Source organism: Periplaneta americana, chromosome 11 (genome assembly GCF_040183065.1).
Source record: "Periplaneta americana isolate PAMFEO1 chromosome 11, P.americana_PAMFEO1_priV1, whole genome shotgun sequence".
Taxonomy (NCBI): domain Eukaryota; kingdom Metazoa; phylum Arthropoda; class Insecta; order Blattodea; family Blattidae; genus Periplaneta; species Periplaneta americana.
The window spans coordinates 80890844-80917551 of NC_091127.1; the positions used below are offsets into that span (position 1 = coordinate 80890844).

General features: G+C 35.3%; 1 protein-coding gene across 1 annotated transcript in view; it reads left to right on the forward strand.

Moving 5' to 3' along the window:
• LOC138709142 (uncharacterized) overlaps positions 1 to 26708 on the forward strand; it is a 71747-nt gene that overhangs the window by 28172 nt on the left and 16867 nt on the right. Inside the window, exons 4-8 of the mRNA XM_069839678.1 lie at positions 5879 to 6038; positions 15836 to 16061; positions 17815 to 18171; positions 22341 to 22456; positions 22580 to 22681. Coding sequence (XP_069695779.1) covers positions 5879 to 6038; positions 15836 to 16061; positions 17815 to 18171; positions 22341 to 22456; positions 22580 to 22681 — 961 coding nt within the window. The remainder of the gene's footprint in view (positions 1 to 5878; positions 6039 to 15835; positions 16062 to 17814; positions 18172 to 22340; positions 22457 to 22579; positions 22682 to 26708) is intronic.

Consider the following 26708-nt stretch of genomic DNA (forward strand, 5'->3'; position numbering starts at 1 on the left):
GTGGGATGTTTAGGTTATCAGTTATTGAGAGAAAATGATTGTTGAATATGTTCGCAACTTCTGTTGCATCTGATGTTTTTCTATTATCTGTTACAAGAGTGTAACCTTGTTCTTTACTTCTACACTTTCCACTTTCTTTTTTTATTATGTTCCAAGTTGTTTTGATTTTATTATTCGAGTTCAGAATAATTCCGTTATAGTAAAGTTCTTTGGATTTTAAGATTACTTTGTGTAATATTTTAGAGTACTTTTTAAAGTGAGCTATTAATTTGGGGTCATTACTATTTCTACTTTGAATATAGAGAGACCTCTTAGTTTTACAAGAGATTTTTATGCCTTGTGTAATCCAATTGTTTTTAGATGTTTGAGAATTTTTGTACTTTACAGGAAAACTGGATTCAAAGATATTTAAGAATGTATTATGAAACACATTGAATTTACTATTCATATCACCATTTTCATATACTGATTCCCATGTTTCATTTTTTAGTTTAGCTTCGAAGTCCCTTAAAGATTCTTCATTTATGACCCTTAACCTAAATTTATTCGGGTGTTTTGATGCAGGAATGCTATCATTTCTTCTTATTAGTTGAGCATCGTGGTCTGAAAGACCATTTATAATGGGAACTGTGCGGTAACTATCTAATCTATCTCCCCTTATAATTATATTATCAACTGCAGAAATCGATCCTTTTTGTATTCTAGTTGGAAAATTGACTGTATGTATTAAATTGAAGGTTGCTAATAATGTGTTAAATTCTTCTTTTTTAGTGTTCTCAGTGAGATAGTCAATATTTAAGTTCCCGCAAAATATGTATTCTTGTTTTTTTTCATGTATGTGTTGTAATGTATTTTCTAGTAGATGAAGAAAATGTTTGAAATCTCCAGAGGGCGACCTGTATATACCTATAACTATAAGATTACCAGATTTTAATTCTAATTCTACCGCACACAGCTCTAAATCTTTTTCTCTGCTAAATTTTGAAAGGCTGATATTTTTAAAATTTATATCGTTTCGAACAAATATGCACACACCTCCTTTCTGTAGATTCTGTCTACAATAGCTATCTCCTAGTTTGTATCCTTCCAGTGAAAGTGCCGATAATTCCTGTTGTTTCATATGATATTCAGTGACGCATATTATATATGGGTTTATTTGTTCTATTTCTAAGAATGTTAATAACTCTGGTGACTTGTTTCTAAGGCTTTCTATGTTTTGATGAAATAAACTAAACTGACTTCCGGTATCTTTTGTTTTTGAATTTGAATTAACTCCACAAAATTTATGATTTGTATTTACTTCACTGTTCTGATTACCTGTAGGCCTACTTTCTTTTTCTAATTTATATTTTACCCTAAAAAAGGAGATGCCCTATGATGAACAGCAGGAATTATATTGGTAATCACTGGAATCCTACCCTTTATTCTATTAGCAATCACATGCGAAAGCTTCTTCTTGCCTCTAGAATTCAAGTGTAGGCCATGAGATGTATAATCATCTCTCTTAATGCTACATACCTCTATCACATCAATATGAGAGGCATTGGGTCTGATCAAGGCACGTCCAAGTCGTGAATTCATACTCCTCACCCTGCTATGAAGCCACGGCTTGTCATACCTGTCAAAAAGCTCCATTACCTCCACATTTGTGTGGCTGCTGTCCTTACTTATGTTCTCTAGATCTCTCTCAACAGAGTAACTAACATCTCCATCCAGGCTGTTCCCTGGCCCACCCACTATTACAATATGATCCCTCTTGGTAAAACCAGAAGATAGTTTTACCAGATCTTCTGTAACATGAGTAAGTCCAGCACTAGGTTTTACTATGCTACAAATCTCATAGTCAGTCCCTAATTCCTCTTTCAACAGGTTTGCTATTCCCCTCCCGTGACTGCTCCCCAGTAACCATACTTTACTTTTTCTACCATCATCTTCAGCAGAAGCCTGTTGTTGAGGATTTAGGGATGGTTGATCAACTTCCATTGTTTCTGAAACATTGAGTAAGTTACGGAATCAACTCAAAACTTGGCAGTGAGCTACTACTGATCAGGAATGCCTCAGTTCTCTTGGTCGTTTAGCTCTTGAATGTAAACTGGCTTCAAACATTGGTTAAAATTTAAGTACCGATACGGTACCGGTATATACTGGCTTCAAATAGGTGAATGAAGAAAAGTCAAGGACCCACTATTAGTAAAAAAAAAAGTTTCTGTCATACGCAAAATATAGACAATACAGTCGTTTAAAGTTCGTAGGCCATTTGCATTACTTGTGGCGGTACTATGTTTACATCATATGTAAAGTATAGCCAGCACTACCCTCTACGAAAAGGAGGGCCATGAAGAACGCTGACGATGTTAGGTGAGTGAAATAGTAGTAATATAAACTTCTGGGTAAAGCTGAAAGAATTTAATGTAATAGTTAAATGAATTCATTTTTTAAATAAAACCGTGTTACATGTTTAAAAGGGAGAAAACAAGTGTGGTATTTAAAAGTTTATGCTACGATATCATCTAAGAACATATGATTCTGATCATGACAAGGGAAAGAGATTACTGGTATTGGATTTAGTACTTAGGCACGGAATTTGATGTGAGAGGGGGGGGCTGCCATTAATGCCATTTATCTGTAAAGATGGGAGTCTCAACCTCCCGCCACCCTCTTGGCCTATTTGATCTATAATAGGGTTCATTTTACCTTTAATAAAGAAAGGTATCAGTACTCAAGAAGCAGAAATCAGAGAATATACAAAAAAATTAATGATATATTGCTGCTGCTATGATTTCCATCCCCTGGAATAAATATGTAAGTACTGGTAACAAAATTAAACTGAACATATATATAGTAATACAATGAAATTGTGAAAAGTATACCGGTACTGATTCACAGTTGTGATGTGTGAAAACTTTCACTATCTATACAGAAGTTCAGAGTGATGTAGATGGATCTTTTTATAAAGTTGGCTAGAATCCATGGTACTGGTACTTGAATTTTGTTTTATTGAGTTAACATGTAATCTTTTATAGATTAGTACACATTAAATGTCTACCTTACATTCTGTTTATGCAGATTCCATTTTTGAGTGTTAGGCTAAAGAGTGTTTGCTTACATGATGTAGGTCGATCAGGTGGCATGCGAATGACACGAAGACATGCAACATGCAGCAAATCGTCTCCAGCACACTTGGCAGTCCAGTTCAGTCTCTATGTAGGAGTGGTTGTATTGACGTTAGATTGCGTGTTTTTCTTCTAATTGTGTTAGTGAAGTGTTTAAATTTAGATTTAGGAGTGGTATTTTGCTGCTGTTGTTATGTGGAATGGCAACATTAGGAAGTTTCTTGCAAATCGTCTTTCTGCAATTACTCTTTTTCAAATAAGTCTCTACCATGACTATCCTTTGCTCTAATGTAAATTTCTGTGGTGCCATGTGAGCAAGCTAATCTAAACACTTTCACTAACACAATCAGAAGAATAATACGAAATATATCGTCAATACAATCACTCCTAAATCTAAACACTTCATTAACACAATCAGAATAATAACACTCAATATAATGCCAACACAACCATTCCTAAATCTAAATAGTTTACTAGCATAAGCAGAAGAACAACAGCACTCTAACATCAACACAAGCATTCCTATAAAGAGACTGAACTGGACTGCGAGTGTGCAGGAGACTGTTGCCTTGTATTATATGGTCTTTGTGCTGGTCGCGTGCTGCCTAGTCGACCTACATTATGTAAGTGAACACTCTGTATTTACAGTATTTTCTACTTCGCTTCTTCTACTCGTTTCTAGTACTGGATGTTTCAGCCTAACATAGGCCATGTGCGAGGTTTCTTGGTCCTTGGTTCTTAATGTGTGAAAGATAAATTATACATTACATAAGGTCAGTTGAGTCACTTAACCATTGTAATAATGCGTGTGTGCATTTAGAGTGCAGTGTTTCTCTAAAAAGTGTGTAATATGACCGAGTCAGGTCATCAAGTTCGAAAGAATTGCTGGTGTGAAGGATCCAGCTTATGCAATAATCTGTACATTAGTACGTACTTTTCGGGATACTGGAAGTATTACTGATAAGAAGCACAGAAAGAGAAAAAAAGGTTTTGATGGAAGAATCATTGGATTACATTAGTAATTGCTTGAAAAATTCTCATAAAAAAATCCATTAGATGGCTTGTCCAAGTGGAAACTTCTCGATCTTCCATGCATAGACAAAGTGTCCACATTCTGGAAAGTCAGTGGTAGTTGGGGAAGTTAAACTTGGTCATGGAAAGTCATGGATATCGTTCTAATTCTTGCAGAGTCGGAGAAATTTTCCCAATGATGAAAGTTGAGAGGAAAATTTTATTTCTAACCTGCCGTAAGCCAGGTTATAGTAGCATTTTTTTCAGGTGTGCTACGTAAGTGAATTCATATGATCACTTTGACTATATGAATGCACTCGTACTTCTGCTCCAGTTATGCAATATTTTTAAAATTTGTTTCAGGTTTTCATTGTTAAAGTTTGAAAGTTTATGGCTAAGCAGTGTATATTTTTCAATTATCTTATTTCTAATCTTTTCAATAATGAATACTCCTAAAATCGGAGTCAGAACTTTTGAAGTGACTTGTTTTTTTTATCATGTTTTAATACTTTCCTAAAAGAAAAAGTTACTTACAGTGTTATTCTTGGCAACCATTCAACTTTTGCTGTGTTAGTTTGTAATTAAAAATTGTTTTGTAATTTGCATGAAGTTTGTAAAATAAATAAAAAAAAAACAAATTAAAAAGAAAAATGAAAGCCAGCAAATTAAAATGGGCACCCTGATAGTGCTAAAAGTTGTTCAAATCAAACCATACACATTTAGTGTGTATCATGAGCTACAACCAGGCAATGCTGGAAAAAGGCGTATATTTTTAATGCGTTGTGCATGATGGAGTAAGAGACCCATATCTTTATTTTCTTCTCTGATGAGACATGGTTCCACCGCCACTGCTGTTTAATTTACAAAATTATCGTTGCTGGAGTGCTGGTCCACTGAAAAACCAGACATTATTCACGAGGTTCACCTACATGACGAGAAAGTTAGTGTGTATGTTGTGCCATGAGTGAGAAAAGAATTGTCGGATTATTTTTTTAGAAAAAATTAATACTGATAAATATGTGAATCTGATTTTACATACATTTTTCAAGAGCTGATCGAAATGGAAGGAAATAACGCTTTCTTTCAACAGGATTCCACTACTGTTCACGCAGCAAACATTTCCCGACAAGAAATTAATCAAGTATTCCAGGACACAGTCATTAGTGTTAATTTTTTGCCCTGTAAATCCTTTGATCTGACCAGCTGTGATTTTTATCTTTGGGGTTCATTGAAAGATAAAGTGTACAGGATAAATCACGCACTCTAGATGATCTCAAGCATAATATCTATCAGATGATTGTCACTATTTGTCGACGGGAACTTTTGCAAGTGATGGAGAATATGTTCAGCAGGTGTAAAAAAAAAATGTATAGAAAAGGACAGCAGACAATTTCAGCAAGTTTTTGGTTAAATTGGGTGAGTACATAACACATTAGCAGCATTAACACAGTTTCAAAAGCTGCCATGTGGGCAGACCACGTTAGACTGAGACATGCCATGCAAAAATATTTATAATATCTGTAGAGTAGCTATAAGTAAAGGTATCGTCACTTTCTTTTACCACATGTTTACTTCCTAGCTGAAGGTCAAGTACAGACATCAAGGAGGACTAAGAATATTGCAACCAAATGTTCCCTTTAATTATGAGTTTCCCAGGCACTGAAAACTAACTTTACTTTAGTAATATTACTTCAATATTTTATTAACTCTATAGAGAAAGGTAATTTATTTTAATTTACTTAATGCTTTTGCAGGACACTTAGAAATGTCATTGAAGAGGCAACTGTTCAGAAAAAGAGAAACTTAGATCTCAGCATTATGTGCCAAACTGCGAAACACCTTGCTGCAGATGCTTCCCCAGTTCCACTTTCAGCTCATGCTTTAAGCTGTCGTGTGAGAATGCCAAGTTTCCAGGTACTTGTACCGCAACTTTACAATGCATATTTAATTGTACAGCAATTAAGTAGACCTAACAACTACTAATGAATACAGTTTTTAATTTAAATTAGCCTGTTTACAAAATCACTTTCAAGGAGATATGCACGATATGGCAAATAATGACAAATTTTGATAGTCACTGGGTGTGCTGAGGGGATTAAGGCGCTATGCTCTCTATCAAAATAATTTAAAACATTTTTTACTCGACGTATTTCATTTCAATACTTGAGTTGTGAAATACTAGATCATTCAATAGAGAGACAACTTGGAATAATTCAATACATCTGCTTCCCCTTATAAGTATACATTCATTTCATCACTCTACAGGGTGAGTTATAAGTCCACCAACAAACTTCAGGGGGTGATTCCTGACTGAAAATGGAGCACAAAAGTTCATATCACATTGTGCCCAGAAATGCATAGTTTCCACGGTAGATGGCACTGACGACAGTGTGCGTTTTGTGTGTTGCAGATAGTGTGATTTAAGCAACATAGAAGCACAATGACCCGGTATTCATTCCAGGAACAAGCCAAGATGGTGTTCGTGTATGCCAAGCAGGTGGAAATGGTCGAGAGGCAGCATGGATGTACCAAGCCATGTACCCTGACAGACAGCACCACATGTTCCTCCACATCTGGTGTATGCACACATCTGCAACCGCCCTGCACGTTCGTCTGTCTCAAAGGACCCATGCTCACACAAACGCCGAAAATTGACTCCAAATATTGTGTGATGTGGGTGGTGCTATCAGGGTACGTGACTCAGTACATCTGTGCTGCCTCTCGACAGTTTCCACCTGCTTGGCCATACACGAACACCATCTCAGCTTGTTCCTGGAATGAATACTGGACCATTGTGCTTCTATGTTGCTTAAATCACACTAACTGCAACACACAAAACGCACTCTGCAATTTATGAGAGAATGTCGTCAGTGCCATTTACTTGGAAACTATGCATTTCCGGACACAAAGTGATACGAACTTTTGTGCTCCATTTTTAGTCAGGAATCACCCCCTGAATTTTGTCGGTGGACTTAAAATCTCATCCTGTATAAGATTTGTAATTTCTAGTGTCATTTGATCATTATCATCAAATTTCATTCCTCTGGGGGAAACTTTCGTGCAGCCAAATATTGGATAGTCTGATGATCCATGGGATGTGAACTGTAAGAGGAATGCGGCAGAACCTCCTAGCTCCTAGTCTAGTTTATTGTGATATAGGCACAGTAAGGACGAGTGTTATCCTGAAGAAGAACCCCTTTCTTTGCATTGTATGTCATCTTTGCAGTAACAATGGCCTTATTTTGTTTTTCTGCAAGTCGGTATGATACTCACTATTCAGAGTAGGTTACAACAATTGAATCAAGTGTGTACTGGTACATGTATTCATTTCATAGAATGATGAAACCAACATTTGCAAAAATATATGTGACGCTTTGAAATAGGATTACAACTTTGTTTAAGAGCCAAATTTAACTGGTGGTCAAGGCAACAGAGGGGTTTTCTCTGGGTACTCCGGTTCCCCTTAACATCCCAACAATTCTTCATTATCATTAATTACGAGTATAATGTGGATCTACTACTCATGGTGCACTCTGGATAGTCTCTGACAAAATGAGTGGTTTATGAGTAACAAGAAGTTAAGCACCCTGCCAATGTATAAAAAAGAAAGTAAAGAAAGCTACTGTCCAGCCAACTGGATCCAAAAGAATTTTTTAATTTAATATTGAACAGTTTCCTTGTTTTTTTTTTTTTCATTTTCTCTTTTAACTGATATATCGAGAAAATCTAGTGAAATATGTTACTAGTCAGTAATGTATGCAATGGGGGAGGAAACGAACTGGCCATCCCACACCATTATCTCCTGGCATAGTTGTCTCATGAGTGATGCCTTATTGGTGTCACTTATGAAATATCAACCAATCTTCGAACTGTTGACTAAACATACACAGAGAATATCAGGGGGAACAGTTACCATGAAATAAGCAGACCTGGGTTCAAATCCTGGTTGGAACAAGTTATGCAGTTGAGATTTTTTTCTGGATTTTCCCTCAACCCATTAAGAGCAATTGCTGGGTGACTTTCTGTGCTGGACCCTGGGCTCATTTCAATAGCATTATCACCTTCATTTCACTCAGATGCTAGAAAACCATAAAATTTGATAAAGTGTCGTAAAATAAATCAATTAAGAAATATCAGTGGACCTCTCCCTATTTAAAACGTCTTGTTTATCTTTAACTTTCCAGCTAGAAAAAGAAGTCTCTAACAAATTACATACAAAATTCATAAAACGAGCACTTGGCTATATGAAACAAACATGCATACTCTCAAGTAAAGCTAATGCTTCAATCCCTCTCCATAGATATATATATATATATATATATATATATATATATATATATATATATATATATATATATATATATATATACAGAGTGATTCACGAGGAAAGGTAAAAAATTTAGGATGTGAATTCTGAAGTCATTCTGAGTCAAAACGTTCATATGAATATGGGCCCATTTTCGAACGGTTATGGAGATATGCCTCTTTGATTTCACAAAAACTTCTGAAATTCCATTGTACTAACTCTCATTTAGAGACAGATAACGGACAAATTTAAAGTTTATATTCACGTATGCATACATACCTAATATTCTAGATATTGGGGTTGATGTTTTCGCACATTTTCAAAGGTACCTCCTTCTGCTTCAATGCACTGTTGCGCTCGGGCGTGAATCGCGCTTGTCGCTTGGGAGAGTTGCTTGTGGCTGTTCTTTATGTGGTAGTGGTAGTGGTAGTGGTAGTGGTGGTGGTATGGTGGTGGTGGTGGTGGTGGTGGTGGTGGTGGTAGTGGTAGTAGTAGTAGTAGTGGTAGTGGTAGTAGTCACTCAGCAGGGAAGCATAGGGCCTTGATGAAAGCATGCCATCATACTCTATTGTTCGCCAATGCTTTAATTTCTTTCCAGCTTTTCCCTGCCTGTTTAGCTTAAACTCTAATTGTGTTGCTCCATGTTATTTTAGGTCTTCCTCTTCGTCTGTTCAGTCCTTGGGGGTTCCAATCCAGAGCCATTTTAGTGATGTTATCATTTTCTCTCCTTAGTACATGCCCAATCCACTTCCATTTTCTGAATTTGATTTCTTTGCTGATTTCGTGCTGATCTGCTCTTCTCCAGAGTTCCTTATTAGTTACAATCTCTGGCCACCAAATACCCATGATGTTCCTCAGGCAACGATTTCTTTCCAATTTGTTTTGTTGCCTTCCAAGTTTCACACCGGTATAGTAAAAGTGACTTTACATTTGAGTTAAATAATCTTAATTTAAGTTTCAAGGAGATTTGCTTCGATCTCCAAATCGATTTAAATTGAAAAAAGGCATGTCTTGCTTTCTTTATTTTGGCATTTACATCTTCATCTGAATCACCATTCAACCATTCACAGAAATTATACTTCCCAGATATGTAAATTCATTTGTAGCTTCAATTACTTCTCCTTCTAATATAAGAGCAGAATCTACTCTATTATAAATTCTCATTTCTTTTGTTTTGTGTTTACTTATTTCCAGACCAGCATTATGCAAGTCATGAAGTTTCGCATTTATATCTGAAAATTTGTGGGCTAATAGGCATACATCATCGGCATATTCTAACCTTTCTAGTCTTGCATTTAAACCCCACTGAACGGCACGACGTCTTCTACTACTTAAATTGTTCATTATGTCATCCATAACCAGAATAAACAATAGTGGGGACAAGAGGTAGTAAATGGTGCAGAGAGTTTCCCATTATGTGAGACATAACAAATACTGTTATTATAACAATCTTTGATAATATTAATGATTTTAGTCGGTATTCCAATTTTGTTTAATCTTCTCCAGATAAAGTCTCTATCCAGCAGATCGAAGGCTTTAACAAAATCGACAAATATCAAGTATAATGGGTTACTCCAATCAGAAGATTGCTCCATTATTATTCTCAAAGTATTAACAAGATCGATTAAAGATTTATTTGGCCTAAAGTCATACTGTGTCTTCCTCAATGTTGTTTCCACTCCTTCTCTAATTCTATTCAGGATGACTCTGGTGAAAACTTTGCTTGGAGTGGATAGTAAAGTTATTCCGCGCCAATTGTCGCAACTGGTGAAGTCACCTTTTTTAGGTATTTTAATAATTACTCCTTTACACCACTCTGTAGGTATCTTCTCTTCTACCAAAATTTTATGAAAAAGCAGATATAAAATATCTGCTGCTAGGTCAAGATCTACTTTTAACATCTCCACATTTATGTTGTCAATACCAAGCGCCTTTCCACTTTTCAATCAACTCCTGTATCTCCTTATGAGGAGCATAGGGCATTCACAAAGTGCCTCCATCGGACCCTATTTGTAGCCAACTTCTTCACTTCGCTCCATGCTTTCCCCTCCCTAGCAATTTCCTCCAAAACTGTTCTCTTCCATGTATTTTTTGGCCTTCCTCTTGTTCTACTACCTTGGGGGTTCCAATCCAAAGCCATTCTTTCTACTGCTCCATCTTCTTTCCTGATTGTGTGCCCTATCCTATTCCACTTTCGTCTTTTGATTTCTATTGTGATTTCTTTCTGATTTGTTATCTTCCATAGTTCTGAGTTTGTGATTATATCTGGCCATCTAATTTTTAAAATTCTTCGTAAACTTCTATTAACAAATGTTTGCCTTTTATTTTGTATAATTTTACTTGTTTTCCATGTCTCACAGCCATATAATAAGACAGATTTCACATTACTGTTAAAGATTTTAATTTTTGTAGATCTAGATATAATATAAGATTTCCATATTGGGTACAACTGGACAAATGCACTTATTCGGTTCTTTACATCCTCAAAGGCTCCACCATCCTTGTTAATTATACTACCCAAATATTTAAATTCTTGAACAGTATCAATGTTATTATTATTTATTATAACTTTATCTGTCTTTTTACTATTTAATCTCATTTCTTTAGTTTTCTTTACGTTTATTTTCACATGAGCCCCTCTTATTACTTCTAATAAAGTATTAACTTTATTCTGCATATCACCAAAACTATGGGAGAGCAAACAGATATCATCAGCGAAATCCAGGTCTTCCAAGGTATCATTTAATCCCCATCTTATACCTCTTCTAACATTGCCAACAGACCTTTCCATAATACTTTCCACTCTTAGTCTCACTAATTGTTTTTTTTTTTATCTCATTTCTAGTTATGGGCTTAATATTAATATTTAAGCTGCCTGCAGCTTCTACTTCCAGTGAATCAAAATTCCTCCTTGACACCTTCTGGTCATCATTATTTAAAACTTGTTTAAAATCTGCACACCATCTCTCTAACTGGTCAGTTTCATTTACTAAAATGTTTCCATTAGTATCTTTAACTGGTACATTTGATAAAAAGAATTTTTTTGCTAAAACTTTAGTTATTCTATATAATTCTCCAATGTTATTCTTGTTAGCAGCTTCCTGGGCTTCTTTTGCTAGGCTTTCAGTCCATTTCCTTTTGTCCTTCTTTAAGTTCCTCTTTACTTCTTTGTTTTTTTGCCTACATTGGGTACTTGCCATCTCTTTACTCGTTCTGATCTTGGCCTTATTTAATACACTGTTCTTTATGCAGCATCCAAAATATGGTCGATTAGCACATCTCTCGTTTCCCCCTTCCTTTGCTATACCAAGTCTTTCATCCAACCCCAATGACAGTAAATACTCTTCGATATAGTACCCTTCTGTTCGGAAAGTGTCATTCATATTCAGCAATGGCATGCAAGGAACTTCCATCGCACAAACCATAAACACACACAATATTGGTGTATTCTGTAGTCGAAAATTTATAAGACATCTTGAAAAGCACAACTTAACACTTCTGAAACTGTACCTGTATAATTACTGTAATGTAGGTAGCTGACTGAACTGCTGTGAACTGATAAGTGATAGTGTATTTGTGTTATGTGCTGGTTCTGTGTCGTTACATCAGACAAGGGCAGGCGATTGGACATGTGTAATGCCCCATAACCCAGTTTGTGAGGTGAATGAACTTCTCTTATCTACATCGCTCACAATGCAGATTCCAATGTTATGTCATTCATTGCGATCGGTGACCTTGTCTCATGTTCTCATGTCAGCAGCATAGGGTAACGTCTGATTCACATTGGGGTGAGACATTTTACCAAAAAAATGCATCTAGCTCTGCCATCGTTCGAAAACAGACCTTTGTTCATACGAACTTCTTCACTCAAAATGGCCTAAGATATCGTATCCTAAATTTTTTACCTTTCCTCGTGAATCACCCTGTATGCATATCAACTAAAGGCAAAAGAGAACATTTTCCTGTAAGCTGAAAACATCTGTATTTGGGGATGAAACCTGTCTTTGGAAATGTTATGTGATATCATATCGAAAAATCTATATTAATAATAAATCTGTAACCGAAATTTTTCTGGTAATTTTCGCTTTTCCAAAAATAATTGGTCCAAACATGTATAATTAATCATCCTGAAACCGAAAATCACTTTTTTGAAATTTTTGTTTGTATGTCTGTCTTTCTGGATGTTTGTTACCTTTTCACGCGATAATGGCTGAATGGATTTCGATGAAAATTGGAATATAAATTAAGTACGTTGTAAATTAGATTTTAGGCTATATGACATTCAAAATACTTTATTGAAAAGGGGAGTTATAAGGGGGCCTGAATTAAATAAATCGAAATATATCACTTATTATTGATTTTTGTGAAAAATATTACATAACAAAAGTTTCTTTAAAAATGATTTCCGATAAGTTTTATTCCAAGCAAAATTTTGATAGGACTGACATTTAAGGATATACAAGAGTTTTAAAATAACAATACAATACATTTTCACTGCCGCCTCAGATTATACCGTCATTGTTCCATAACTCCTTGTGCAAACTATAACATTTTTCAGTAGGAAGAAAAAACAGATTTATTCATTCTATGGCATGGTACACAGGAGATCGTGAATTCTTACATTTCCGAAAGAAAGAAATATAATTACATATAGGAAATTGTATTATTTGCTGTATAACTATTTAAGTTATTTAATAGAGCAAAATATGAAAATCAATGTCACATAGGAGTTATTGCAGGAATGACGTCAATGGCTATAATGAAATAGAAACAAATGACTCCGTCTATTTAAGCGGCCTTGACATTTATCAATATTAATATACAGAGAATATTTGTATGTTTGTATGAAGTAATCTCAGAAGCTAATTTGGATAATTCCTTCACTCTTTGAAATTTGTAGTTTCTCTAGATTGATGTAATACTACATATGAGGACTGAGATAAGATGAAAATAGATCTTTACACACAGAAAACTTGATATTTTGTCGAAATATTGTATAACTTGATTACTGAAACGTTATTTGGTCCATATAAAATACTCTAATTTTATACTCTTAAATTTCTTTTTGTTAACAGAACATAATAGTTAAGAGTTTTGTCGTAAAGATGAGTATTTTTACTGGACCATACAGCCCATAATAAATAAGCATTTTACCATAGAGCTCATTGGAGCTGAGTTATTTTAAAAGGTGTCACGAAATGGCGTTCTTGCACTCATAATTTACCCATATTCATTTTCTGTGTTTCTTCAAATAATATTTATGTAAGGTACCTAATTTTTTTTATTTGTATAAACAATGATATACAACCGAGCGAGTTGGCTCAGACGGTAGCATTTGAGACACGCATTCGGGAGGTCCTGGGTAAAAAACCCCGTGGCTGACCAATCTGACTGGGGTTTTTCATGATTTCCCTTAGTCATAAAGGCAAATGCTGGATTGGAAAGATACATGCGATGATTCAACACCGCCTCAATTACCAATACCAAAAACATTAATCAAAGTCTATAATCAGTTACTGTACATGAACACAAGCCATCTACAACACATAATAGAAACAGGAACTCAACAAGAGTAAAAACGGTCTACTGATATACCCATACATTCTAAACACGCGACATGACCATAGATGTTAAGGCGTGATTAAAATAAACTTAACAAACAAAAAAAAAAATGCACAGTAAGGTTAACATAAAAATTATCTTCGTACACAATCAACTCTATTAATTTGGAGTGATTTATTAAAGGATGCATTCAAGTCTAATTTTGAAAAATGTTAAACGAATTATCCTTGCACCAAAAACAGATGTTTTCTGAACCAAATGATCATGTTTTAATTATTTGCATGTAATAACAATTAAGAAACATGTTAAAGGAATTATCATTGCACCAAATGAGTGGTTTCTGGACCAAAATGATCGCATTTTAATTATTTAAATACAATTTCAATTAAGTAACATATTAAATGATTTATCCTTCTATCAAACACGAATGTTCCCTGGACCAGATGCCCTATTTTAATTATGTGATTACTTTATATTTATTTCTAACAAGTGCAGCGCACGGGTACGGCTAGTATAGTAATAAATTACAAAAAATACACACACACATATATATTTTAAAATATTAGTCTGGTATGTCACCTTTTGCACTGCCCCTGGGAAAGAGTAAATTAAATACTTCCGATCATGCTCAGTACTTGCCTCGTCTTCACAGTTTTACTGTATTAGCAGCGAAAAAGCCTTTGGGCCTGAAAATCTCATTATACATTTAGAAATTGAATGTTCAATTGTTTACCCACTATTTGATCTTATATTTGTTTGTATACATATGTTTAATTTCTTATTGAAGCTCACTTTATATACTGGTACAGTTGGCCTGGGTGGTGCAATTGGTAGAATGCTGGCCTTCTGTGCCAGAGGTTGTGGGTTTGATCCAGGCCCAGGTCGATTGCATTTAAGTGTGTTTAAATGCGACAGCCAGGTGACATTGATACAACCTCAGCAGTTGGGAGCATCGTTAAATACGGTAAACCGTAATTTTTTATACCAGTGGTACAGGCATGTTTTATGACTAATTATAACAATTAAAATTTGTTAAATATTGCAGTAAAATTAATCATAGTTAAATAAATAAGCTAACTTTTCATGTAAAGTCTAATGACATATCCCAGCTTTACTCATATTCCTAACATCATTGGCTGACTTTGAGTGACGTCATTATTACAGCTGGACGTTTCATGCTCAGTGCTGCATGCAGGCAATCGCCAAAAAAAGCACACATACCAATCTTTGCAGGAAACGAATATCTATATCATGAGAATTGGTGCAAAATTAATTACATACCAGTACATCTATTTTAACCGTGCAATGTATATCTTACTTCGTGGAATTATAAAAAATGGTACTGTGTGCAATGCAGAAAACAAATGTTTTAGTTTACATTTTGGTACATAATCGAAATTAAAAAAGTGAGCTACAAATAGAAATATCATTGGTACCTGATAAAAACAGAATAGATGGTACAATAAGAATGTTCGTGTCATATCGCTGGCTAAATGTTACAAGGGTGTATGTAGTAATATTTCTGATATAGACATAGAACCTTGTAATATTGAGCCAGCGATATGTCAGCTTCATCACCTAATCCTCCTTCCTCTTTGAGGGTTATTATAGTAGTGCTTTTCATATTTTGTATTTTCCTTTTGAAAACTATTCCACATATTGTTTTTGAATTTGTAGTAATAAAAAATATAGGTTTTCTGAGCATAAGTAACTTTGTTTTAAATTTTTAAATGAAGAAACACAATTATTTACTATAATTTTATTCAATTTTTTTGTGGCATAAAACAGTTACTTACTGTAATTTCATTCAATTTCTATGTGACAAAACTGCATAAAATTTCAGCCACCATCATCATATTCTCCACCAAAGAAGATTCTATGCCTTGAACAAACGAACTCAAATGTTTCAAGATACTCATTTACTGATAGAAGTGCAGTTACAAGTCACCATATTATACAAATAATGAAGAGAGACATTGAAAAGATTTTTAAATTAAAAAAGCAGGCATGCGGTGGACAGGATTTTGGCATGGTCTCTTCTCCAGCAGTATCCCAGGTACCAACTCAAGGTCTGTATATTTTTGAACAGGCGATTTTATACAAATTAAGCTTCAACATAGAACCAAGAGAACATACTATGCTCAATATTAACATAAAAATGTCATTAGTACTGGTACTGTCACTACCTACTGATTTTTTATACTTACTGTTCGTCTTTTGTAAAGACGCATTTATTAGTAATTTCTTTTACATGCCTCATGTGTAGGGTGTTTGAAGAAGTTGTTGATCACGGTTCAGGGATGGTACTTACTTACTTAATTACAAGTTTACAGGAGATAGGTGGTTGGGCAGACCAAAGAAGAAATGCCATGATAGTGAAACAGGCCAGTTAGCCTAAATTCCATTGACAAATAAATATGTTGGAAGTAGGCCACATCAGACCATTCCAAGTGAGCAGCTCCCGTAGAATAATCTACTCCTCTTGGCAAAGGTGTATATATATGCAAACGTAACAATTAACTTGCATGTGAATGCGTGGATAAATGAAACTCTTTTTGTTCCAAATTCTTATAAAATGCAACGAGCCGCCTGGAATATTGTAATATCTATCTTTCAAAATTGTGTCACACTGAAGCCTTATCAATTCTCTTTGGAATTTGACTGGAACCTGCTCAACATTTACAGAAAAGGGCGTCATAAAAATGTTCACAATGTTCCTACATGCAGTGACAGATTGTTTGTGGAGAGAGACTAATTGACTCAAATAACATCACCAGGAAAGGATACAATATCTCTGAAGTTGAAATCATGCACTCCTTTACAAACATTCCTTCCATAAAAGGCTGGCTACTTTTGGCGATATTTAGGACAACAATATAGCTTGCATGGACAGTTCTTTCGGAACTTGGCTCAATGTGCTGCGCAAGAAAGAGAAAATGAATTTTTAATGACATTGTCACTATACAAAAAATATATACATAGTTAAACAGACAGAAAATCCTTCACCAGTTTAACAAACTTTTTATAATAATTGTTGACAACTGTTCAAAATAAACTTACTATAACCTAACCAATAATTTAATTATATTGTTCTCAGAGTACTTAATTAGTTGAAATGATATTTATCTCGTCGTAAGAAGACTGCATTTCGACTTTTAGTTTCGTTATTAATGCCTTCCTCTCTTCGCCGATAATATGAGCGTGGGTATCAGAATGTTTAACTTCAAAGTGACGCTTAATGTTGTACATTATGTCTGTACATTGATATGACATATTAAACAATGAACATTGTTGTCGTCAGATTAGATAAGATACAAGCCCTCCCAAGAGAGGCTAAATCTTGAACCGACTGTCAACGCACTTCTCTTCATTCTTATTCAAAACAGTTAAGCACAAACAATAGTACACCCTAAGGATGAATGAATGAGTGATGGAACGCATAATCCAGCAATTCCTGCAGGATATCATCGAACAGACTAGTAGAGTTGATGATCGTATGCATTCGTATACCACCACAGCCGCAGCGACAGAGAGGAGTGGGGGTCCACCTAGGGCAGACACAGGGCAGCGTCCGGGTGCCCTAACCCTCAAACGCTGTGTTGGAATGGCCTGGGCCACATGATCAGTCATGTATGATGATGTAACTTACATATTCCAATACTGCAGTTGGAACTTGATTCAAAGTGTTAGTTCTTTTTAGTTTTACAATATTGTTGAATATTTTATATCAGAATTTAAATGCAGACACTACAGCTTTCGTAACATTACTTACTTTGTTAATATAAGTTCTAAAGAACTTTATGTATGACTCTTTTCTAACAGCATTTTCAGCAATAAAACCGACAGAGAAAAATGTTCAACAAACAACAGGACAAGCAACAAATTCTGCAGCTACACCTATTTTCTACAGTGTAGCAGATACTTCTCAATCTTTATTATCTAGACTTGATACTCAACGTCAAATTGAAAGAGACATTCAATCACAGTCAAATACTGGACAGTCACAGATTATCACTGATAAATGTACTAATCAGAAAGAGTCACCTACATCTGCCTTAAATGAACCATTCCCATGCACTCTTCTCAATGATACAACAGAAAAGACTCCTACTTCTTCATCAGTTGGAGCAGATATGAGTACATTAATTGCTCATGTTTCCACAGCTACAGGCATTGATAGTAAGTAACAGTGCATTCTTATTATGAAACTTAATAGTTTTTACATATTCTTTCCAACTTATTTATGAAACCTGAGTTTGTTTAAGAAAATTTAACAATTAAAGATGTTTTTGTTACCTAAACATAGTAGACTTAACTGCAAGGCTGAAGTTTTTGGTGCTGTGATGATCACTAAAATTTTCATTTCGAAACTTGGAGATGTATTTATATTACTATGAAATCAACCCATAGCTAACGAGAAAGACAGGCTACAGCACGAATTGGAGTCACATGATTATCTCTATCTAGTCATGGCCATTATGACAATTGCCAAATATAAATAAAAGTTCAGAGTTAAAAAAAAATGCTACATCACACTCCTGTAAAACGTGCATTTATATAATATAAACTTGTTCAATGTTAGCCATGTTATGACTAAGAATGTGACGTTGCACCATACCCTGTTTTTCTCGTTAGCCACGAGTCAACCCAATGGGTGAGTAGTTTGCATGTTTGTCATTAGATACCAGAGCGCATGTTCAAATTCAATGAGAGTGATGGATTTTTAAGGGGAGACCTGAAAATATTTTGGTTAAAAATGGAAAAAAAAATATTGTGATTTTCTGTCTTTATTAACATACTATCATGCAGTTTGGTCTTACATGCTACTATAAAATAATATTAATTAATGTATTTTTGCAGTCTTAAATCTCTTTCTGTCATTTTAGTTTTGATTCCGATACAACAATTTATTCAAGTAGATAGTACAAACATGCAGGAAAGTTTCGAGCAATAAAACATTTTGTTTGTACTCAAACTGTGGTTAGAATATATGCATGATAAATTAATAAAATTATTAATTAAGGAGCGAGGATGGTTAAATATGGTAAAATATCAGTAAATTAAAAAAATATGTATCTTCTTTAAAATACTCTCTGCTATGTGAAAAATACATTACATAGTGCGCATTTATGGTCTTATTAACTGCTGTGACTTTATTTTTAAAGAGTTTTTAAATAGCATACTTCGATTGCAATTTCCCTTAACTTTAATATTTTGCTTTATTCCATACAAAAAGTTATATATATATATATATATATATATATATATATATATATATATATATATATATACTTCGGAACGCATGATATTTGGTATGCCTACACACATTCTTTAGGTTATTAGAAAATTTTCACTGGAAGAGAAATTTATTTTGTTGCATATGAAAACATACGTCCATACTTCTACAGAAGTACCACTAAAATTCTTTCCTTAAAATCTGTGGCTCCAAGACAAAATGTTGTTGTTGTTTGTTGTTGTTTTCTAATGCCAGGCGTTTGACAATAAGACAAAATGTAATATGTAATTTCTTGCAGTTCTTCAGGATTGAGCATTTAAAGTTTGAACGACTGTATAAAATCATAATAATCATATCTCATAACAAAGGGTTAATAATAGATATATGCATATCCTCTTTTGCCACAATAAAGATACCATCAGGATGCATAATATATCGTAAAATTTCATTTTCGCCAAAAATTGACATATTACCTTTTGCCTCAGAATCAAAGAAATATAATTATCTTAAAATTTTGAAAATCATATTAAAATTCTACCCCAGACATTAAAAAAGACATGATTTTAGGAGTAAAATGTCATAGAAAGTTTGAAATTGTCATTAAAAAAGGCTGAGATATATCTATTTTAGTGAATTATTGTATCCACGTATTTTTTTTTATTTGGACCTCCCTCCACTTTTTCCTTTTTCTTTGCAAACACTAATCTCGAATTTAAGTTATTACAGCAATGATATTTCTACATACGAAAGCTGAAATTTGACCATTTTTTCCCCTTGAAACCAGAGAAAATCCTGTCTCAGAATGAAAAAACCCAGAAAATTGCTTGGATATTTCTCACTTATGTAAAAACTTCAACACTGCTAGCCATCATTTTCACCTATCATCCTATTACTTACTTACAAATGGCTTTTAAGGAACCCCCAGGTTCATTGCTGCCCGCCATTAGTCCCGGCATCCCCAAAGGTCTTTTTCTCTCCGGCCTCCCAACTAACACTCTATAAGCATTTCTGGATTCGCCCATAATTGTCACATGTCCGGCCCATGTCAAACATCTGGATTTGATGTTCCTAATTATGTCAGGTAAAGAATACAAAGCATGCAGTTCTGTGTTGTGTAACTTTTTCCATTCTCCTGTAACTTCATCCCTCTTACCCCAAATATTTTCCTAAGAACCTTATTCTCAAACACCCTTAATCTCTGTTCCTCTCTCAAAGTGAGAGTCAAAGTTTCACAACTCTACAGAACAACTGGTAATATATAACTTTTTATAAATTCTAACTTTCAGATTTTTTGACAGCAGACTAGATGAGAAAGCTTCTCAACCGAATAATAACACGCATTTCCCATATTTATTTTGCATTTAATTTCCTCCCGAGTGTCATTTATATTTGTTACTGTTCCTCCAAGATATCTGAATTTCTCCACCTTTTCAAAGGATAAATCTCCAATTTTTATATTTCAATTTCGTACAATATTCTGGTCATGAGACATAATCATATACTTTGTCTTCCTGGGATTTACTTCCAACCTATAGCTTTACTTGCTTCAAGTAAAATTTCCGTGTTTTCCCTAATTGTTTGTGGATTTTCTCCTAACATATTCATGTCATCCGCATAGATAAGAAGCTGATGTAACCCGTTAAATTCCAAACCATCTGTGTTATCCTGAACTTTCCTAATGGCATATTCTAGAGCGAAGTTAAAAAGTAAAGGTGATAGTGCATCTCTTTGCTTTAGACCCTATTATCCTGGGGAATTAATTTCACTTATATAGGTGTCCTCAGCTAAAAAAATGGAATTCTTCACATTGCTAACTAACGAGATACTGTATAGCAACCAACCACATAGCTCTGTGAACATTTTCAAATGGTGAAAGTACTGTATTTTGTGTTGAGATCTTCAGTTTCATGACTTATTTTTAGCTTTTCCTTGTCCGACTTATTGTTCTCAACAAATCTTGAAACACAGAAGTTTGTTAACTCATAACTCCTCTACAGTAGGTTAACTGACACCTTTGTAGAGTCTAATGGTTAACTGACACCATTGTAGAGTCTAACATCGTGACAGTGTGAAGAATTTCGGTACACCTATAAGACAGAAAATTCATTACTCTCAATGACATAATATACGAGTAACAAGATGTGATTAATATGGTTGACATGGGCGAAAAACGGTTAGTAAATTTTGCCTGGAGACATATCAAGGGACAGATTTTCCTTTTCCTCCATACAGTAAATCTGTCCTTTCAAAGGAGGCAGTGCTAAGAGTTTTTATTGCCTTTTCCCTGAATCTGAGTCCGTAAACTTTAAATTTGATATCAAGAGTGGTAACCACTTGCTTTCTAAAATACTGTAGTATGAATGTGTTAATGGAAAGTGCACCACATATAACCTACGAGTATAAAGGTCCATGTCGACAAGAAAGTAAAGTTTTTGATAACCACAGCACAAGAAAATGAGTGGCCGTATCACACTTGGTACTTATTTGATAGGAGAATCGAGAATAAAGTCAACTGGATTCTTACAACTCCATAGTGTTGAATTATATTAGATGGGGGACGAGTTCAAGTTGCAGCTAGGAGGACTGTGGACCAGAATAGGATGCCAAAGAACACGGTGGTGGGACGCAGTCAACCAACGTTGAGCGGCAGCAACAACCAGTGCTAATGTAATTGTGGACAATAAAACTAGGAATGTAAATATAGACCAGGGGTCGTCAGCACAGAGCACGCTGGGCTAGCCTCCCTTACCCGCGGAAAACGCAGTGCACTATAGTGCTCTCGTAGCTGCTTGCAGGTATGCTCTCTATCTCTCCCTGTTGCACGACAGTGCACACGGAACGGCACTGCGTACCAATTGCACATTTCAGCGAGTGCTGACGACCACTGATATAGACTATCAAGTCGGCTCTTCTGATGGTCAAGACTCGAGCCACCCCTGCCCAAGCAGGAGGCCTTGCTCCATTGGGGATCTATGGCTTATATTATATTACATATTATATTATATTAATCAGGATGGTGCTAAATGAAGAAAATAATAGCTTAAACATGAATCAAAGAAAATGTGTAATTCTGTACAAAATACGCAATATATTGAAAATTGTTTCATATTAGCATCAGGTGCAGGCGAAACAACAGAGACTTCTGTCCAAAAGGAAGATGCAGAACATCATTTTGGCCATCATGGAGACCATCATGAAACACCTGCCAATGAATCTACAAGGAAACAGGTAGTCATTCGTTGATTTTATTATTTTTACTTTCGTTTTTGTAGTAGTAGTGCTTACTTCGTGATCACAACAGAAAAATACTGGTAATGATCTTAGTTGTACATATATTGTTTTATATTTTAGAGTCTTGAAGCTAAACAAAGGTCGAGACCTGGTTTTCAATTCCTGCATACACTTCTCAACTTCGGAACAAGCAAGCAATGTGATTCAGTCACTGAAAAAACGGTTTGTTACGATATATGATTACGAATTTCACTTTCATAATCACTTGAAACTTATTGTACACGAATTCTGTAGTTCCAAGGTAAAAGGTGAATGATATGTCAATTTTTGTCGAAAATCAGATTTTTCAATATGCTGTGCATCCTCATGATATCTTAATTATAGCAAAAGATGGCATGTATACAGGGGTGGCTTTCGAAGGGGGGCTGCGGAGCTGCAGCACCCCCAGACATTTGTGGCTCTTGTCTCATTTTATGTTATGAAATACATTTATTATACAATCTCTATTTAGTGGCTCGAATTTTTTTTTAAGAATTTCGTTCTCATTAACATGTTTGCAATCGTTAGTAAAGTCACTTCCTCCCCTGGTGATGCCAGAGCGAAACAAGAGACAAGGACGGATTGGTGAAGCCACTTCCTCCCCTGGAGCTGCCAGTCTCGTCTCGGATGCTTTGCGCGTTAGTTTTACCCCTCCCTCTGCTGCCCCTCACCGTGAATTCAGAGTTTCCAGGCGCTGCAAAATTTGCAGCAGTTTGTCAGTAGCGCGCAGTTTTAAATACATTTTCTTTAATGTTGTGAGTATAACAAGTGCAACAGTGATTAATTCTGTACAATATTTACAGTCTATTCAGTTCAGTACTTTAACAATTCAGGAGAAATGTGAAATTAAGTACCCATCAGTTGAATCTCATAATGGAAAGAGCCGCTAAACAAAATAGCCTACAATGCTCGCATATTTTTTGCTAATTTATCCAGTAACCCTGCTTTCTTCTCTCGATCTCCACACAGTCTGTATTAGATTAATGTGTTTCAAAGACAATTCCATCAGCTGGGGCAACAAGATGGAGTTTTAAAATAAGAACAGTAAATGTTGTTCATGAGAAGAAGGAGCCATTGCTAGAATGTTTTCAAACCATAATGGAACCTGAAACATCTAACAACATTACAATAAATTAGGCAAGCACCGTACTCTTGAAGATCCAGAGTTCAATTTCTGGCTCAATTTTTTTCATTTATTGATGTATCGTGTAGATATATTATACAACCAACTACAACATCGCCAGTTAGATATTTCTGAGGTTCAAATCTGCATATAAAGAAATTAAATTATGGTTTATTTCACGACACTCGCAACTGCAGGGGTTATATCAGCGTCACCGGTGTGCCAGAATTTTGTCCTGCAGAATTCTTTTAAATGCCAGTAAATCTACTGACATGAGCCTGTATCATTTAAACACATTTAAATGCCATCGACCTGGGCCGGGATCGAACCCGCAATCGACTATGCTACCGAGGCCGACTCTGCATATCAAGCTTTGTTAATGCCATACAGACAATACGGAACAGTGCACAGTTGAGCAGCGAGATCTGTGAAAATGAAAATCCTAAAAGCGTCATAAGGTCGAAGGGATTCAGACAAGAGTTGCGGCATTTTTCACACAAGCTAACACCTGATTCCAGTTCATAGATCATCTGATATTATCTTCTCTTCTGTGCCAAGAAAAATTTGAATGCTACAAAATCTAATTTCTTGAAAATGACCTAAATGTATGTGTGAAGCTTTTTCCAATGTTCGATAAAGACAAACTAAAAACGGAACTCACTGTGTTGTATCAGAGACAAGAATTCAGAAATATCAGTGGCGCAGTCAAGCTCTTGCAGTTTCTTCTATCCGAGAACTTGCAGGCCTCATTTTCAGAAGTTGTGAAACTACTATGCATAGCTATTACCATATCAATGACAACTTCCGAACCAGAACGTTGCTTTTCGTGTTTGAAGAGAGTAAAATCCTATTCTCAGAAATACGATGCGAGAAGAGAGACTGACTGCATTAGCTATGTTTTCCATTGCAAAGACTATGTTAAACGACATATCGAATTTTAATAAGATGATGATTCAAAAGTTTGCAACTTACAAGATAACGCTCATGGAACTAATCTTTAAATAAGGTAAGTTGCATGGTTTATTTTTGTATACAGCCCCCCTGAATTCAGTACCCATGAGCTGCCACTGCATGTATATCTCTATTATTTCTCCCTAACCCACTGTTATGAAACATGATTATTATGATTTTATATAGTCATTCAAACTTTAAAGGCTCACTCCTGAAAAACTGCAAAAAATGACATCACATTTTACCTTGGAGCCACAGAATTCACAGAGAGTATTCTTCTCGCATAGTAAACAATAAACATAATTCTATAAGCTCTAGCATATTTTAATTTTGAAACAGATATTATAAGCATGCAAGTGTTTCTAAAAAGGAAAATTTATCTCATCAAAGTTTGGGTGACATTGTTTTTCACTTTGTAGTAATGTACTTTATACAATGGAAGAAAGAAAATTAAGCTTCCTGTTCGTATAAATGAGAATTATGTTGCAGTGTTCTGTAAATTAATTTTTGAGTATAATAATTATAATCACACATAATTTGCTTTTTTCTCTGCGGTGCAACAGTCCATGAAGGGCCAAAGCCGATCAGTCAACTGTTGGCCTCATGTTCACATTCTTCGACAGAAGTGAATAACCATTCAACCAGTACGGGGGTAGCATATGATCAGCATGATGATCCCTCCAGCCGAGTGGTTTCTTTTCAGAACCCCTAAATGTTGTGACCTTTGAAAGACAATTGCTTCCATTTTCTGTGTTTTGTTCGTAAGAGACCTCTGCAGCTAACTTGTAATTTTACCTCAAACTTTTTCGTTCAGATATAAGATTCATTTACATGCTGTAAATCTACAGTTAAACTATAAAAGTTTTTGAAAACTACTGCCTTGCGATCCCAGTTTAGTTCCCTTCCAACGATTCTTTAATGTCCTAAAGTCCATTTCCCTTTGCCAGGTTTCCTGAGGAAAGTACTGTAACTATTGTATTACTGGTATCAGGACGAATAGAAGAAATAGTGTACGCACTTCTATGCTTTCCCATTGTCGGTGGCGGACCGGACAACTAGTGGCGCTTCGATCGCTAGGGTCCATCTGTTGTCTGAAGTCAGATGCCTCGAAAATATATTTCTCGCTCGTTTAATGATGAAAGTTGCTAGGAGTTGTTAATGTGCTTTGTTATTGAGAGTTATGTAGATGTCTTCAATTTGTTGTGCTTTGGATTAACCAGTGACAAAAGAATATTGTGTGGTGGTTTACAAAATAATTACAAAACTTCCGTACTGTTTTGTTCCGGGTTGTAGATCGAAATACAAAGAAAAAAATGAGTTTGGAAAGTGGGCTAGAGCGATTCCGCGGAAATATAGGCAGCTTTCGGTAAATAACCGATCAGACTGTTTTAATATAAAACGTCATAAGATAGAAATACCGCAAGTGCGTTGAAAATTACAACCAAGAGTTGTTCCTCACATTTTCTCTAATTTACCGAAATGATGAAATATGTGAAAATAAACGTAGCGGAGTGGTAATATTCGATGAGGTCAAATTCAGAGAAGAAATTAAATTTAATAATTATTCCCTTAAAGTGGACGTATTTGTTGATTTCGGAGATCTCACGCCTGATGTCCAAAAGACACAATTAGCAAATCATGTATTATTATTTATGCAAGATTGGATTCAACCAATTGCTATTTACGCTAGCAGAAACGCTATTCCAGGTGACATTCTCGCTAAAATTCTTATACAAGTTATACTACAATTAGAAGCAGTTGGGGCGAGAGTAGTCGGTTTCACTTCTGATGGCAGTCAAACAAATAGGAAGGCCTGGAAGTCTTAGAAACCAATGGAAAAAATTTCCAGCACAATACTGTATTCCTAATCTGTTCGACAACAAAGAGAAAGATACGGGCATTCTTAGATTTTGTGCACATACTGAAATGCATAAGAAATTATTTCCATGATAAAATCGAACTCTCTTGCAAGGAGAAAAATATCAATTTTAGTTTTTATAGGAGATTTTTTAAGGAAGACTTATCTGGATGTGCGAATGTGTAGGGTTTGCCCCAAGTTTGACAACAGCTCATTTATATCTCTCGTCCTTTAAGAGAATGGGTGCCACCAGACTCGCGTTCCAACTCTTTAGCAAC